At 41.3% G+C, this 17,761-nt stretch overlaps 1 protein-coding gene across 1 annotated transcript in view; it reads left to right on the plus strand.

Annotated features, from left to right (window-relative positions):
• Positions 1-1,937: 1,937 nt before the first annotated feature.
• The window catches only part of p3h2 (prolyl 3-hydroxylase 2), a 90,956-nt gene continuing 75,132 nt past the window's right edge, over positions 1,938-17,761 (plus strand). Inside the window, exons 1-2 of the mRNA XM_037769540.1 lie at positions 1,938-2,171; positions 2,208-2,751. Of these exons, the coding sequence (XP_037625468.1) occupies positions 2,326-2,751 (426 nt within the window). The 5' untranslated portion in view covers positions 1,938-2,171; positions 2,208-2,325. The remainder of the gene's footprint in view (positions 2,172-2,207; positions 2,752-17,761) is intronic.

A 17,761-nucleotide genomic window follows, 5' to 3' on the forward strand; every position in this document is an offset into this window, starting at 1 on the left:
CTGTTTGTCCTGAATAAAGAGCTGAGAGAGATCGGATCTAAAACAGTCTGCTGATTAAACTGCTATCACTTTACCTTTATTTACCTTTATATACTTTACATTTACAAACTGTTACACCTCTGTCTATATACTGTATATTCATATGTATTACTTCTATACATACTATAGTCCTGTTTACACCTCTGTATGTATATTTTTAGTACTTCTCATTATTGCATACTACATTCTCGTTTACATTCAGTTTTCTCATCTGAAACACTGTCTTCAACAAAATTAAACTGCAATATTTTATGCCTTATATTATCATTTTGCTTTTACTTTTACTTGTGTGATCTTCCCTTTCATATATATATTTTATGAGCATTGTTGAAGGAACCTCAGACCAAAGATTTTTATTGACTGCTTTGCTGGAAATGACAAATAACAAATATACCTTGAACTGGAATATCCTCCAGAGGGAGACATACTCCTTTAAGTAGATTCACTCTGACACTACCGTGCTACCGGGTCCATGAAGAGAACTCTCTTTTTAATATTTGGTGCCATTTCTTTTAACAGGAAAGTTTATTTTTTCAGGCATTTTTGTAGTAACATTATCCAGCCTGAGAAGAAGAAAAACACACTTTTTTCTTTTTAAATTTCCTCATATCTGCAGACTTTTGGAGATTTAATATTTTTCTTATGAAACAACAACTAGTTTGGTGAAATTAAAGTATTATTTCTCATATTTGAGGCAGGTTTTTTTGGCGACCGATCAAAAGTTTTATTAATCTAATCAAAATAGTTTAAAATAGAGGTGTAAGAATATATCGATACACATGAGTATCGCGATATTGTGTTTTACGATACTGTATCGATTTTTAATGAATCTCTTAAAAATTGAAAGGCCAATATATTGAATCGTAACCCCTGTATCATGATAGTATCATATCACCACATTTTTATTAAATGTATTGCTGCCTGGTCTCTTTTTAATATTTATTTTTTCAGGCATTTTTGTAGTAACATAATCCAGCCTGAGAAGAAGAAGGAAAAACACACTTTTTTTCTTTTTTAAAATTCCCTCATATCTGCAGACTTTTGGAGATTTAATATTTGTCTTATGAAACAACAACTAGTTTGGTGAAATTAAAGTATTATTTCTCATGTTTGAGGCAGGTTTTTTTGGCAACCGATCAAAAGTTTTATTAATCTAATCAAAATAGTTTAAAATAGAGGTGTAAGAATATATCGATACACATGAGTATCGCGATATTGTGTTTTACGATACTGTATCGATTTTTAATGAATCTCTTAAAAATTGAAAGGCCAAAATATATAATCGTTACCCCTGTATCATGATAGTATCATATCACCACATTTTTTATTTAATGTATTGCTGCCTGGTCTCTTTTTAATATTTATTTTTTCAGGCATTTTTGTAGTAACATAATCCAGCCTGAGAAAATGAAGGAAAAACACACTTTTTTTCTATTTAAAATTTCTCATATCTGCAGACTTTGGAGATTTAATATTTGTCTTATGAAACAACAACTAGTTTGGTGAAATTAAAGTATTATTTCTCATGTTTGAGGCAGGTTTTTTTGGCGACCGATCAAAAGTTTTATTAATCTAATCAAAATAGAGGTGTAAGAATATATCGATACACATTGGTATCGCAATATTGTGTTTTACGATACTGTATCGATTTTTAATGAATCTCTTAAAAATTGAAAGTCCAATATATATAATCGTTACCCCTGTATCATGATAGTATCATATCACCACATTTTTATTTAATGTATTGCTGCCTGGTCTCTTTTTAATATTTATTTTTTCAGGCATTTTTGTAGTAACATAATCCAGCCTGAGAAGAAGAAGGAAAAACACACTTTTTTTCTTTTTTAAATTCCCTCATATCTGCAGACTTTGGAGATTTAATATTTTTCTTATGAAACAACAAACTGAAGTGAAATTAAAGCATTATTTCTCATATTTGTGACAGGTTTTTTTTTGGGAGACTCCCTGAAGGACCCTTGTGGTCCCCCCCCCCCCCTCCTCCTGAAGGAGAGCCCTGATTGTGCTCCGGCCATTCATGTCTTGGATGGGAGGAGTTAGAGGAACCAGAGAGAGAGAGAGGGGTCATAACAAAATGTGTGTCCCCGACTAAAGCAGCATTCTTTCCGCCCTGCTCCTGCTCCTGCTCCTGCTCCCGGTCCTGGTCCCGGTCCTGGTCCTGGTCCATCCTGAGTGTCTCTGTGTGAGGAGGTTTTTAAATGGACTCTAAAAGGAGTCAGAGCTGCTTGTGACTGACTGTCCTCTCCAGTCTGAACCGAAGCACAGAGGATGGATGGAAACGTCTCACCGGCTGCTCTCTGCTCGCTCGTCTTCCTCTCCGTCTTCTTGTCATCCTCCTCTTCTGCTGCAGCCTTCCTGCAGCCGTACGACCTGCTGTACGACAATGCGGTGCAGGCGTTTTACAGCAACGACTACAGCGACGTGGTGCGCTACATGGAGGCGGCTCTCAGCAGCTACACTGAGGTCCGGAGCACCCGGGTCCGGTGCCGGCTGCAGTGTCAGGACCAGCATCCCTTTGACGAGACCTACTCGGACCTGCGCTTCTCCGACGTGGTGCTCCGGAGAGCGGCGTGCATGAACGCGTGCATCGAGGAGAAACTGGGCTCTCAGTCTGTGCACAAAGTCAGCGAGGATGTAGTGCAGGACTTCCACAGGAGGATCCCATACAACTACCTGCAGCTGGCTTATCAGAAGGTAAGGTAGGGGGGGAGGGGGTCTGCAGAGTCTAGTAAACACCATGTTGTTCACTTTACCTGTTTATTTGTTTATTTAATTATTTGTTTTGCACAATTTAAGACTATACAACATAACACAAATAAATGATATACAGTGCAGGGAGAGGCAAAAAACCCACTGGGCTTATCTGAAGCCTCCACCTAGAGACAAGATTAATATAAAGAAATAATATGACTATATAATAGTGATAACAAACAATTAGGACAAGATATATATAATAACAACAATAACAATACAGTAAATATATCAAAAAAGACAAGTGTGAGACCTGACCTGAGAGGTCAGCTGCAAAGACAACTGTAGAGAGCTACTGCTGCTCCTTGGGTTTGAATGGGTGTTACCGCTAGTACAATTCAGTATTTGTACACAAAATTGGATATTTACACATAATGTCAGTACCTCACTCCTGTAGGCTACACCAGACATGGATATAGTATTTATTTACAACTCAGAAGTAGAACCTTACCAATCAAATTTTTCAAGGTCCTGATATTGATATTTAAAAGGGACTGTATGTAAGATTTTACACACATTTGATTTCTTTTTTGTGTAGACAGGTTGTAACCCAACTTAAAAAGTCCTTCCGCGACTTTATGGGTTTCCTCTATCAGCCTTTTAAAGGGTCTATTTGTAAGAATCAGAAATGCTTGTTAACGGCGACACCTGTGGCCGTTAAGTCAACGAAAGTCAGCGTCAGGCTTGTGCTCGCTCTAAATAGACATGAGCGAGCATCGCTCAAAACAGTGAGGCGACACACGTCAGCTAAAAGCACAATATCACTCTATATTTCACCTGCTTGGCAGTAATGTTAGCTGACCAGATGAAGGTCTCTCCATGAATCAGTGCTGATCCTAGTGTTGGCTTTTCCTGCCTCAGCCTCCCGACCGCGGCCGGAGGAAACAGGGGAGACATCGGCACCCGGTCGGAGACGTTAACGTCACTCGTTTCGGAGCCCCGTCGCTTCACAAGACGCGGGACACCGACCCGGATTGATTTAACCACGTAAGAAGTTACAAACAGTCCCTTGAAAAAAGTCCTTCCGCAACTTTCTGAGTTTCCTCTATCAGCCTTTTAATGTGAAGAATGCGGCACGTTTTTTTTCCGGGAAAATCCGAGGGATGTGATGTCATACACGCTCGCGAGTGCCTTTATTTTCAGGGCTAACAGTGTGCAACCATAGCTAACGTTCGATTAGAAATTGAGTCCGCTAATGCCAACAAACGACAACTGTCAACTAAGACCAAAACGACCGATTAGTCGACTAAGAGGGGGCAGCCCTACAAAAAATATGTACAAATTTGAGCAAAATAATTGTGCAATGAACATCAAAATGCAGGAATAACATGAATGTACCACATATCTGCCTTTATACTGTATGCTGTATACTGATATATGTGTGATAAGCCAATAATGGCCGCTAATAGTGGCCTGCTGATAACATCAGTCGCACTCTGTGCAGAAACCTAAATAATATACGAGCTAAATCTTTTTATCCTAGTTCTTTAAAAGTTAATATTACATAAACGTGATGTTTTCAGTCAACAGTGTGATGTAACATGCACAACATGTATCACACACATGTCAAAGACTACTATGTTGTTGTTGATATTATAGTTACAGGTAGATGCAGGCCCAGCAGCCCAATCACAGCAGGTTGACTCTACAGATGTCTGTGCACTTGTTTCAGCCGCGCTTTGGTTTTTATGGCTCCTCTGCGTGTGCAGTCAGTGTTATTGTTGAGCAAATGTTTGTGGATTTTTCTATTTTGGCAGCTCTGACTTTGTTCTGTCTCTTTCCTGCTTCATCCACCGTGGTATCAACACTCTCGCTAGATGAGAGAGAGAGAGCGCGGTCAGATGATAGATTCAGTGTGCTTTTTGCATCATTGCAACACACCTAAACTGCCACAACTCCTCGATCTCTACACATTAGAAATCTTTTGTCATTCGCTCTACATTCATACAAATTTCCAGAGCAGCTTTTCCCATGAGCTCCATCCTTTTGGCTGCGACGATGTTGAGCGCTAGGCGTGGGAACAATCCAAGAGACAGATAAAACAGGAGAGCTGGGAGCAAAGCGTAATTGCTGATTCAGACTCTGTGGGCTATATTTGTCCCTGAGGAGCGAGTGATGTGTCTGTCGAATATTTCCCATCAGTTCAGTTTTGTATTTGTAGTATCGCAAATGCATGAACAACTCCCATTTGATGGATATTTTTATCCAACGCTCCTTATTTAGAAAGCGTTGTTATGAATTGATCTATTCATTAGTATTACTGCAGGTTTTTTATTGCGTGTTTTGTGTGGAAGAAAAAACCTGTAACAGGAACTTCCTGAATGTCTCCCAACCTCCTTCCATGCTGACTATTATTTTGGACTTCCGACAGATGAAAAGAGTGGAACTTGAGCTTTACCAACACACAATAAGATGTGTGATTACAACAATGATACAACGATTCCTGCAGGGAAATTGTCTTTCTGCATCCGTCCCTCAGCACTTCGGTCAGGGTCAACTTCAGGACACTTTGGTGGGGGCAGACACTTACAGTTTCAGTGGCTATCATACAGTGGTGACTAAGTTAGTATGTGCAAATAAGTAACTCAGGCAGTTAAAGGGACTGTATGTATGTTTTTACATGTATAAACATTTTAAAATCATTTTTTATTTTTAAGTGTTAACAGGTTGTAACCTAATCTAAAAAAATTACACCTTCTGCGACTTTCTGGATTTCCTCTATCAGCCTGTCAACTTCTTTTAATGTGAAGACTAGAGACAAGGCCGAGACCTGATCTTGAGTACTACAACACTGCCTTCATGTGAGCAAGAGAGTGACATTTTAACCCAGTTGGAGCTCCGTTGGGAAGCTGGCACCACCTCCTCACATGAACCTGAAACCCAGTCGACTTCCACAGTCGCTGACCTTAGACCAGTTCCAAATGCCAGGGTGATGACACGCAGCTTCCACCACTCTGAGGTTGTGGGAAGTTAATCGACCCTGTTACTGTCTGCTGCTGGGTAAATGGTTTCTCCATTTTTGTTCTGAATCAGCATAGAAATACTAATGTGATCCTCTCATAAAAGTGCACGCTTCTGTCTAGACATGAGCACAGACACACGGCCCTTACACACCCAGCTGTAAAAATATGACTAATCTTTTGCGAAAAGAATTACGATTTCTCTAACATCTGTTTGGAGAAGAAGTGGCCCATTTAGTTTTTTCTGTCACGACAATGCAGAAACCGAATGCTCTCACGAATGTTTTAGCGGATCTTGATCTCGGCCTCTGCTGTGTCTCGTGTTGACGTCTTTATGAACTGAGTACATGGCAGCGCATCAAGGCTGAGGGCTCTGATGTTGATCTTACCACAGGTAAGGAGAGGCCGAGCCGGAGTGCTCCCATTGGCCAGGCCGATCAGAGCACAAGACCAGTCAGTGTGTACATATGCACATTAGTATCTGAATGTGTGCAGGCACCGTCACGTGTGTGTTGGTATGGGGGTACTTGGTGGTGTTTGCGAAAATAAATAACATTCCTGCACATTCCAGCGTCACACAGCCTCCTCCTGACAGCCGCTGGCACAATGCTGCCATTGGGCCTGTTAGAAGAGGCTCCACAGTCATCAACTGTTCTCCTCACTCAGGCTGCTGCCTACGTCCTCAGCTCGCCCATCATTTAGCCGGGCAAATATTTTATTTTCCTGTTGTGGTCTGTTTGCTTTTCTAAAAAAAGAGAGACACGCCACCTTTTGCGGGTATTAAAGGGAGACTTCTGTAGCTGCCGCTGGGCTGCTGAACCCTCATGGCCTCCAGTGATCTCTGGCTCTGGCCACGGCTCTCGCTCCCAAATGCAGAGCTATCAAAGGCCCTGAACTACCCTCAGAGGCCAGAAGAGATTCTATCTCTGGCCTCTTTATCCATAAAGAGGATCTATTATGCTCCTTTTCAGGTTCATACTTGTATTCTGCTAGAACATGTTTACATGCTTTAATGTTCAAAAGACGCTTTATTTTTCTCTTACCGGCTGTGCTGCCGCACCTCTTCTCACCCTCTGTCTGAAACGCTCTGTTCTGAATCTGAATATTGGACAGCAACAGGTCCCACTCCTTACAGCATTCTTCCTCGTCCGATCTTCAATTTGTAGGAGCTTTTCATCCATACACTCTGGCTCAAATAAAGACCTCGTCCACATTGTCGAAACCATCTTAACATTCAGCCATGACATTGAAAATCTTTTAGATAACAATAAGCTACACTTTCTGTACTCAAACACAACAAACTCTGCCCGGCTGGCACAATGTAAGTATTACACTAATTCACTGTTGTCTTCCGGCAACACGTCACCTCACCAGGTTTCAGAACGAGACTACTCCTTGAGCGAGACTCTTTCCATAATGTCAGAGCCTGTCATGGCAAAAACAAGCACTTTTAGTGGACGTAAATGACGGTGTCAGCTTGCCCCAATAGCAACTTATTACAGCCCGTGAGCAGCTGCCGTCTACAGCGCTCTCCCTCAATACTGGACCAATTGTCCCTATTAGTCAGTTAGACACAAAAACATGGGAAAATAGGGTTGAAAAATACAGAAGTTACCTTTTTAAAGCTTCGTAATGGGAATTTAAATTAAACTGGATGTTAAAACTGGGTTTCAACATGTACACCTCAAAGTACCAACAAAGCTACATAGTACTTTTATGTAAAACAATCTCACAATCTACAAAACTTCACCTTCTTTACCAAAATAAATTCTTGCGCTGGGTATGACAAATATTGTGTCGCATATATTTATCCATTATTAAACCCCGTGGAGAAATGTCCTCTGCATACGACCCATCCAGATATTTCAGAGCTTGAATGCCCAAGGACGGCTACACACACTCTTGTCATCTAGTGTGTGTATTTGTGCTCATCTCGCAGTACATCTCATATAACCCGGCCATAATGGGGTTTGTTTGACAGCTCGCTTTATAAGACTGCCAACAAATCTATCCTTTTTGATAATGATGTCCCGATGAGTTTGGGACAGCGATTACTAGTAATGAAGGGGGTTGATGATGCTCCATAATGACTTTGTTGACATGCTCAGCATGTGCGCCCAGTTTAACACGACTTCTGAGGCCACATGAGACTTTTGGAGCCATCGGTGTAAATGTAGAGGAACAAGGATTTACAAGCTCCATGCTGAAAGTTGCAAAATGTAATGATTTGACACACACAGGGCATTTCTTCTAATTGCACTGACTAAATGGAGAAGTCTTAGGGAATTTGGGACACATAACTCAACAACTCTCCCATCGTCATTTTGTTATGAGAACTTCCCTGTGTCTCCCAGCACGATGTCAAAAGGCGACAGTGGGTCAGGACGGTCTCTGAAGTCTTCTGGTGTTGTGAGCCTCCTCTGGTATTTTTCTCTTTGAAAGTCATTCATGAATCCACTGTGACTCTGATGATTTGATTACAACACAGCAGGCAGCTCATGGCTCGAGCACAGAGTCTCACTTCCACGTGGTGAGATGAGATCTGCTGGCACGGTTGTGATTAGAGGATCGGCGTGTGTGAAGGGGGGCTGGGAATGACCGCAGCGTTTTGGTACATTCTTGCTGTGATTTGTTTTATCTTCCCGTTCCAGCTTATTGAGAGAAACTGACAGAATTAGCCAAACACAGCAGCATGGAGGCGACATCCAGCTTGAACCCCAGCGAGGAATGCTGGACGAAGGGAACATTTGAGTGCAAAATGAAGAGATTTTGGACAGACGGCGCTCATAATGGTGAACGTTTTATAGATGATGTTATTGTCATCTGCAGCTGATAATAAGGGGATTAAAGGGTTTTGGACAGAGGGAGAGTGATACGCCTTTGGATTGGATAAAGCAAGTAGTAACGCTGCCATTTGCTCAGAGGCAGGCAGGTTGCTCGCCGCCAACTCAGATTTATGTGTTTGATGTCTCGGCGGGGTCGTTTTGCGGTTATCCTATTGGCAAAGTGACAGCGAGCAGGACAGGAAGTAGTGTAGGAGCAGATGACGTAGACGTAGAAAAACATATGCTTGACTGAAGGAAATGAAGACAGTGACTCACAGGTCCATTGAGAGATTGTGATACATAAAGTTGCTCAGCATCTGGGTCATGAAGCGATAATATACTGTGGTAAGTTTTAGCATCTTCAAGTCAATTAAGTGTTTCATTTCATTAGACATGTTGGGACCTGGAGTATCCACTGGTTGCATGGCAACCTCATGATGATGACAAGACTCGAGCGCCTGGCCAAGAAATAGTCCTGCTGCTGCACATAACTCCCCACCACAACATGTTGTTTTCACACTTTAATTTTTGTACAGATTAAACAAATGAGATGCAGCATTTTAATTATTGACCGACACAAGAGTGTTATCAATCTGAACAACTAACAAGAAGCAAGAATGTGAATAAAAGTATTTACAAAAATGTCAAACTATTACTTTAATGTACTGTTTGATTATCTGTCAATATGTCTTAAACTTTCTACAAAACAAAGCTAATATATCTTACCAAAGGAAGCCACCTGATACCACCTGATTAATCGCATCATCATTGTCCATGATTAATCGCAAATAATCGCAAATTTATCGCACATTTTTTATCTGTTAAAAATGTACCTTTTTAAAGGGAGATTTGTCAAAGCATTTAATACTCTTATCAACATGGGAGTGGGCAAATATGCTGCTTTATGCAAATGTATATATATATTTATTGTTGGAAATCAATTAACAACACAAAACAATGACATATTGTCCAGAAAACCCTCACAGGTACTACATTTAGCATAAAAAATATGCTCAAATAATAACATTGCAAACTCAAACCCAACAGGCAACAACAGCTGTCCGTGTGTCAGTGTGCTGACTTGACTATGACTTGCCCCAAACCGAACCGGCTAGTGGTCATAGAGTTTTTATTTTTCAATTTCTGATGTCAGTAGTTACTATGTGGTCCTCGGCCGTGGCGTGGGCCAGCCTGGCCCTCGCAGCCGCAGACAGCCCAGAGCAGAACGCTGCCTGTCAGACTGGACCAATCTAATACATTCAATATTGAAAGGGGATACAAGCGGCCCCTCCCAATTTGGACTGATCCTTGTTTTTGCTGAAATCTGATTCAGTCATTTTCATTGTGAACGTGACGAACTGTGACAGTGGTTGCAGCTCACCTCAGCTTGCCTGGTCGGTCTTGTTTTGATTCAGTAACAAAACGTAACACAAGCGAATAGAGCAATTAAGTTTTTGAGCGGCATTGCGCCCCACAGCTACCAAAGGTGAAGTAGCACTCTGTAGTTCTTCCTTGCCTCCAACGACGGGTCACTGTCACGTCACTGGATGCGGGAAAAACAACAGATTTTGCATGGGGCGCAATGCCGTGGCGACGTGCTCATACAAACTAAGGAGGCAGGGCATCCTTATGTGTCTTGCAGGTTTTCAGCATCATCAGATTGTCTTTATACCATAACAACTGTATTAGTGTTTTGTCAAAAAATGTTCAGTTCGAGCCATCCATCCTCGCATAGAGGCCTCTCAACCTCAAAGTCCTGGGCTGCATTTAAGTCCCTGTACGTCCCTGCTTGCTGGGCAATAAAACATCAAGACAAAAAAGTCTTTATTATTTAAGTATTAAGTATTTAAATTTTCAAGAAAATAAATCATATTGATAAAAAAGAAAAAGTGGGATTGGTAGAGATACGACACTGGATACTGTCTTTAATAAATGTAAATGATCCCCATCACCTTCTCCTCTGCACACACCTGTAGTGCCAACACGCTGCCCTCCTGGCTCTCCTAACCTAGCGTGCAGCGCTGTGCTTTGCCCAGACGGCCAGACATTGTGGCACTTGGCTGTGCCAAAGGCCTTCTGCATGACTGGGTTTGAGCGGATAACGCACTACAGGAATGTGGGGGCACGCTGTGGCGTAACACACCGATATTGTTCTCGCCCTGATTAACAATTAAACGGCTGCAGGAGAGGAGGCGGCGGGAGGCTGATGGGTCACTGCAGTGGTTTGTGAGCTGGGACGAGGCAGCAGGTTGTGGAGAGCTGGCTCGGAGGTGACTGTCGAGAGCTGGCGTCTGTGAATGTGTTACTGAGGCCGAACAGGACGGCAATCAGAACATGTTTGATTCAAGTTCCAAACTTTGATTAATTGAGGAATGTTTATCACAGTGACAGCATTTTGATCACAGTGTATTCTCAATTTATGGAAGATCAGAATATCGCGTGTCACATAAAAAGGGAGGATTTGGACCCAGATTCACTTTCTTGATCCAACCAGCTGGAGAACAGCGTTTAGATATACGTATATGTGCGTGTGTCTGTCTGTATGTCAGTAACTGAAGCTTTTGAAGCACGGACAGATTCATTTTGTGTGTGTGTGTGTGTGTGTCTGTGTGTGTATGAATTCTTTCTATTTGTTGATTACCAGTCTGGCCAAAGACTCCCGGGTGTCTGAGTGGAGAAATCAGGGCTGGGATGGAAAAAACAGAGTTTGCCAGGCATCTGTTCAGCTTCACTAGTGACTTGAACTATGTGTTGGCTGCTGTGGGGGTGCAAGCAGAGAAACCGCTTCTATCTGTCATGTTATCTTCTACACAGCAGGACACGATCACTTTTTCTTTTCCATCACATCATTAAAAAGCACAAAATATTTATCAGAGTCAAGAGTAACGCCCACACAGTACACACGAACTGAGACAAAATGTGTTTTCCTTTGCTGACTTTCCGGGAAAAATACTCAAGTCAACTTTGGTCCGTTTTCGAGGATGTACTGCTTCTGACAAACAGTTCGACTTATTCATACACTGTAAACCTAGCTTTTAAAATAGGAGCGATAGAAAGGGCCACTGTACACTGACTAGTGGTGTTGTTAATTTTCTTTTTTCCAAAATGTTTGTTCACCTGAAGCCAGTAGCCAGGTCAGGAACTATTCTGAGTGTGACTAAACACACATTCGGCCTTGACAGAACTGTTGGCACATATTTAAGCTTTTAGTCTACACAAAGAATAAAATGTTCCACAGGTTTTCTGAAGTATATCCTATATCCACCTCACAGCCTGTTCCACACAACCGTGAGCTATAAATTGTGCTAACGTCTCGGGTTGCTTCTGTCCTCAGCAGATCATTTCTAGGAAGGGGAGAGCTGTGGGCTTCGGGGTGGAAACCACAAAGAGGTTAGAGGGTACAGGAAGTCAAATCTGATGTGGAAAATTAAGTTTTCTATGTTAGCAGTTTCATTTTAAGTTAAAGTAAAGAAGATGTTTATCATTTTGTCTTTCAATAGCTTCAAAGTACACAGTATATTTAATAAATATTGAATCAGCGGTGCACAGTCATGTATTGAAGTGAGAGCTGCTCTGTTTAATTGGTAACATTTCTGTCCTCTATGGCAGAGGGGTTTGTGGTATTTGGTATGTGGTCCCAGCAGCAGGGAGCCTAGCAGGGTCACATGTCTCTTTTGCCCCTTTTTCCACTGGCTTGGTGAGGCACACATTCGTGATCACATGATGTGATTGTATGCATTTCCACTGCGCCCTCACAGCAGGGGGATCTGATATTGATCTGATGTTATGATTCTGCTTGGTAGCCGGGCCAAACAAGAACAGTCTGCACTCTCAACTGAGCTGTGCAGGCGGTTCTCATCCATGTTTGTAGCGATATGAAATGTAATGCACTGTTATTTGTATATATCCTACAAAATCAGTTTGTATGTAATCCGCATTATCGGGAGGTATAAAGAGACACAAACGCTGTGTAGGGAGGAGGTCGGGGTGGACGGGTGGGTCAAAAAACACCAGACATTCGCCCAGGAGACCGATGTTCGTACCCGTGTGGAAGAAGTCAATGTTTATCATGTAACTTCTGTACCTAATTTACACCACTTTCATAGATATTTTAACCCAAACCATGACATTTCCTAACCCTAACTAAGACGTTTTGTTGCCTAAACTTAACCAAGTTGTTTCCTGTGAAGACGGAAGTTTATTTTAAAAAGACTGTGCATGTGAATTAAATAGTAAAAAATAAACTATTCCCCATTTTTTCTGGGGACCCCCTGCAACTCCCTCAAGGGCCCCTGGTTGAGAACCACTGTGTTTGATAACTCTATAGCTGATTCCAGCTTCTCAAATGTAAATTATTGTAGGCTTTCAATGCTAGTAAATCTAATATCTTTGGGTTTTGGGCTTTTACAAGCTACATGAAAACACCACCCTGGGTTGGGGAAACTGTGAGGAGCATTCTTTACTATTTTCGGACATTTGGACCAATCATTGAATTGATTAAACAAAAAAATATTCTGCAGATTAATCAATCAAATCATTTCTTTTAATATATAACAAGAACCTACAGAGGAAAATTAGCCATTTGGCTAAATCCAATACATTTACATAAGTTTGATGTTAATTAATGTGCATTGTCCCTGATAAATAAATCAATTAAAGTAAATTAAATTTACCACGTCTTCTTTACAAAGACCAAGATTGTCAGTCTTATTATGGAACCTGTGCCAAATCATCTGGTACTCCTCAGAAGTGAGACTCATTCATCTTTTGAGGGCAGTTTGTTTGCCTTTTTGACCCCACAGCTGTTTCCTGTAAAATTCAATTAGAAGCGTTGATTGTTTATCCAGGCGCTCTCCGCTGTCGTCGGCCTGCAGGGCGATGGTCCCAGGGTGACTCTGTTGTAAGTGTGAGCTTATGTGGCACTGTTTATATGTGTGTACTATATGTGTGTTTTAGTATGTGTGATAAACTAAGATATGTAGTTGAATATCAGAATGTGTCGGGCCTGAGATGCAGCCTCCTTCTGTCTTGTGTTAGAAATGTTCCAGTGCAGATGTCTTTATTTCACACCATGAAAAGACAACACTACAGCTAGCTGATTCCACCCTCTACACACCACCAAGTTAAGTTTGACAGCTGGCATAGAGAAAGGGGACTATTTCCAATTTACACACACCCCTATTCCTCCCTCCTACCTACGACTGCCAAAGAATAATTCATCTTAGCGGTGCATAACGCCAGGATTTCCAACTATTATCCCCTGCCGCTATGCGACCTGCTTATCTTTGTTGTTAGATCTCAGCAACCCCTCTCCCCGAGAGCTTTTTCTCTGCAGGGAAACAGGTAGTATTACACCTATTAAGAAGGCAGGAGAGAGTGGTTTTCATGATCCCATGTTGACCTGACCCCTGGCCGACACTGACCTCGCAGCAGCGTGTCCACATCTGGTTCAGATCTCTGCGAATTACAGCTAATAACAGTGCTAAACAGCGTTAGACACAAGGAGCCAGGCTTATCTACTTTATCAAAGTAGTGTGGAGAAAGTGAAGTTGAGGCTGAAATGTGCTCTAAGGCGCTTTTCAGTCATTTTCTTGTCATCTTTATCCAGTAAGAGGTCCTTCTGAGTGGCTCAGGTAATGAGACAATGAGGTCATGGCTCTCAGCATACTGCTGGTCTGAATATTTGGGGTCAGCCCTCTATCAGCTGTATGAATGACTTATCTAAACACAGTGGCCTTTATTTCACAGAGCTGCTATATAGCCTCAACCTGGCTCTTGATTATTGTGCATTATCCATGCTGCTTGAATTGAACTAAGACAGTTATTTAGAGAAAAATAATTCATCCGTTTCTGAAATAAATCCCTTAAATCCCCCAAGAAAGCTGAAAGTAGTTTTGGACTGCCGACACGTGGATGTGTCATATCTCATGGCTGCCAGAGATCGTGATCAAAGAGGAAAATAACACAGAGAGTGTGTATGTGTTGATCTTCTCTCATAAGAGTCAAATGTCCTTAAAAGATCTTTGCAGTAAATTTAGGACTTGCCCCGAGCAGCAGGAGTATATCATCTGCAAAGAGTTAAAGTGAGGTCAGTTCTGCTTCATCTCCTGCTGGCTCATACAGCAAGGTTTTAAGATAAGCTGAATTGATTAATAGGACAGAAAGTGAGACAGGATTTACTCAGGACTGAAAGTCCTTGACAGCTTTTTGGATTGGAAAATATAAGCATTCAAAACAAATTAATCATTTGTCTAATAGAGTTAGAACCCATCTGCTCGAAGCAGCGCTGCAACAAGTTATTATCCGAATCTAACAGTATTTCTGGTTATTAGTAATTGACTTGCCAGCTTAAACCTGCATTAACATGGAAACAAGCTGTGAATGCAACACCATGTTGTCAATTTATTAGCATACAGTTCCCTATTTACATATCCAGCAGTCACTGAGCAACATTATCATTAATTATGAGTCATGTTTATGTCCTCATGAAGTCTAATATTTACCCTCCTTTTAGCTCTGTTTTGGTCTCCACCAACTCCTGGGAGAAATATCTGACTCTATAGCTGCTAAATGTTCCACTATGTTCACCAGCTTATCACAAACTGTATCTGTCTGCTGTTTGGTGCTGAGCAGGTAGTGTTCAGTGGGTTTTTAGAGCTTTTTTTTTTTTAAAACTTTAAACAGTGGCCTGCTACCACCGAAAAGCAGTGACCACTGCTCTCGTAGTGAAGCCAATGCAGAAGTGCCATAAACTTGCATTCTTTATAATAGCCAGCAGGGGGCGACTCCTCTGGTTGCAGAAAGAAGTCTGATTGTATAGAAGTCTATGAGAAAATGAGCCTACTTCTCACTTGATTTATTACCTCAGTAAACATTGTAAACATGAGTTTATGGTCTCAATCGCTAGTTTCAAGTCTTCTTCAACACAGCATGATGTTCATTTAGTAAATTATGGTCCCATTTAGAGTCAATTAGACCATAAAGCAGGGTATGCTTTAGGGCGTGGCTACCTTGTGATTGACAGGTCACTACCACGGCATTGTTCAGTCTGGGAGTTGTCCACGTTTTCGTCTTAGAACTTTAACCCTTTCAGTGTTTTCAGTTCATGAAAGTCAATTATAACCTTTTTGGTCGTCTGAAAATGTCTTATTCAGCGTTTGGTTGTACTTAGCTCCACCCTTTCGTGTCACTTGTGGTTGCAAAAACCAAAATGGCGACAGCCAAAATGCCGAACTTGAGGCTTCAAAACAGCAGTGCACAAATCAGTGGGTGCCATCACGGTGACTACGTCCACTTCTTATATGTATACAGTCTGTGTATGAGAGCGGTGAGAGTGAATCCAAACAGTTCAGTTGCCGGCTGTAAAATCAAAACAATGACCTGAGAAAGCTAAAGCTATTAATTCTCACAGGGTTTGTCACTACAAGCGACACCTTTAACATCCAAGTAGTCACATTATCCATTGTCATTATGAAAATATTGATTATAGATGCTTTTAGAAGAAGTTGTAATGTTGCTCACATTACATTTTCATCGTCCTGTCAGTTCACTGAAAAAACTTCAAACTAACTTTAGAACAGCTGCTATTTAGCAGTTAAAGAGCCCCATGCTAACATTTGGCATTCAAAGTAGCGTACATATACAAAATTAAACTCACATTATGTTTTAGTGGTAGTTTGTGCTCTGTGTCTTGCCCAGAACTGTAACAGCACAGTTTGAAAATGCCGTGTGTATTTTTAAGTGTTGCCAAATGAATGTTTTGATGAATACACAGAGAAAAACAACCCCCTTGGCTCCAACCCTGATAAGCATTGACCGAAATTGCAGGATATACAAACAAATCATGGTTTTATGGCTCCTCTATGTGGTAAAAAAAGGATTTTCCTTCCTTGTACGTAATCTTTTTACAAGACTTGCATCCTCTTCTAGGGGATAAGAATCACTGCACTGTTGATTAAAAGCTTTAATTACAGCTTACAGCTCTGGCCACACCTGAATCAGAGATGCCAGTTGAAGTGTTTCATGTTTGGCAGAGTCAAATGATTTGTGATTAGAAAGTTCTTTTCCATCCAAAAGTATATATTGATTATATCTGACATGTTGCACCACTTTAGGTCCGCTTATGTCTTCAAAAATGAGCTGCAACCATGGGTTTATTCATTATGTAAGTAACAAATACACCTTTAGACATTCAGGATGATGTAAAATGGTTTACTCATAAAGGCCCATCCTGAACTACGCCTGTTTAAATCCCTGAAGGCTGCCGTCAGCTAACGCTACGTGTCCAAGTTGCAATTTATTTTACAGCAGAGTTTTACTGTTGGCTTCTGCTTGAGGCTAGTGTTTGTGTTCAGCCACGTTTGCCAATGTAGTAATGAGTCATTAAAGTGAGGATTTGGAAGTTTATGAAAAGCGTTCAGAGGACTGTGATGTCACCCAGCGGGTGAGCCCCCGCAAAGAATGTAACCCTTTTGGCTCCAGTTATGATTTTGAGAGAAAACAACCTACGCGCTGCCACTTCGAGACGAATTACCCCATGACCACATGCACTCAATACAGAGGGAAGGCATCCGTCTTCTTGAATGTCTACATGCAGAAGTAATCATTTAACTTGTGGAGACAGAGGAATACGGGAAAATAAACTCTTCCGCCTGCTGAAATCATAAACATTGTGACACAGCCAAGGCCAGACACCCGTTCAGTTCAGACTTCTAGGAAGTTCACAGACGGTTTGGTGTTCATGCAGAGGGTATCCAATGTCATCCTGATTATTGTCTGCTTTGTATAATAGTGTGGCATGTTGACAATAATTTATCGTTTTGTCCTTGAAGCGGTTTTGTTGTACTGTCTCTGGTTCCTGTTTGCTAAAGCTTTGTTGTTTTAGTTGTGGTGGAAATCACTGTTCATTAAAGAGGCCTTCAGAAAGAAAGGAATGATGTGCATAATATAAACAAAGAAGAAGATAGTTAATTGTTTTACTCACTCCTTGCTTTCATTTTTGTGTTTAGTGACGAGTTGTATGTTAAGTTTATGATTCTTATAGCCTGAATTTTAGTCCTACTGTATATTAGTATTGAACACATTTTTTAGCAAATATGCTGATTTATCCAGCAATTGTGTGTCATGGTGTGACGAGTCCAATGTCCAGCTAAAGGCAGAGATGCTCAC

The sequence above is a fragment of the Sebastes umbrosus genome, chromosome 5, assembly GCF_015220745.1.
Source record: "Sebastes umbrosus isolate fSebUmb1 chromosome 5, fSebUmb1.pri, whole genome shotgun sequence".
In the NCBI taxonomy this organism is placed as follows: domain Eukaryota; kingdom Metazoa; phylum Chordata; class Actinopteri; order Perciformes; family Sebastidae; genus Sebastes; species Sebastes umbrosus.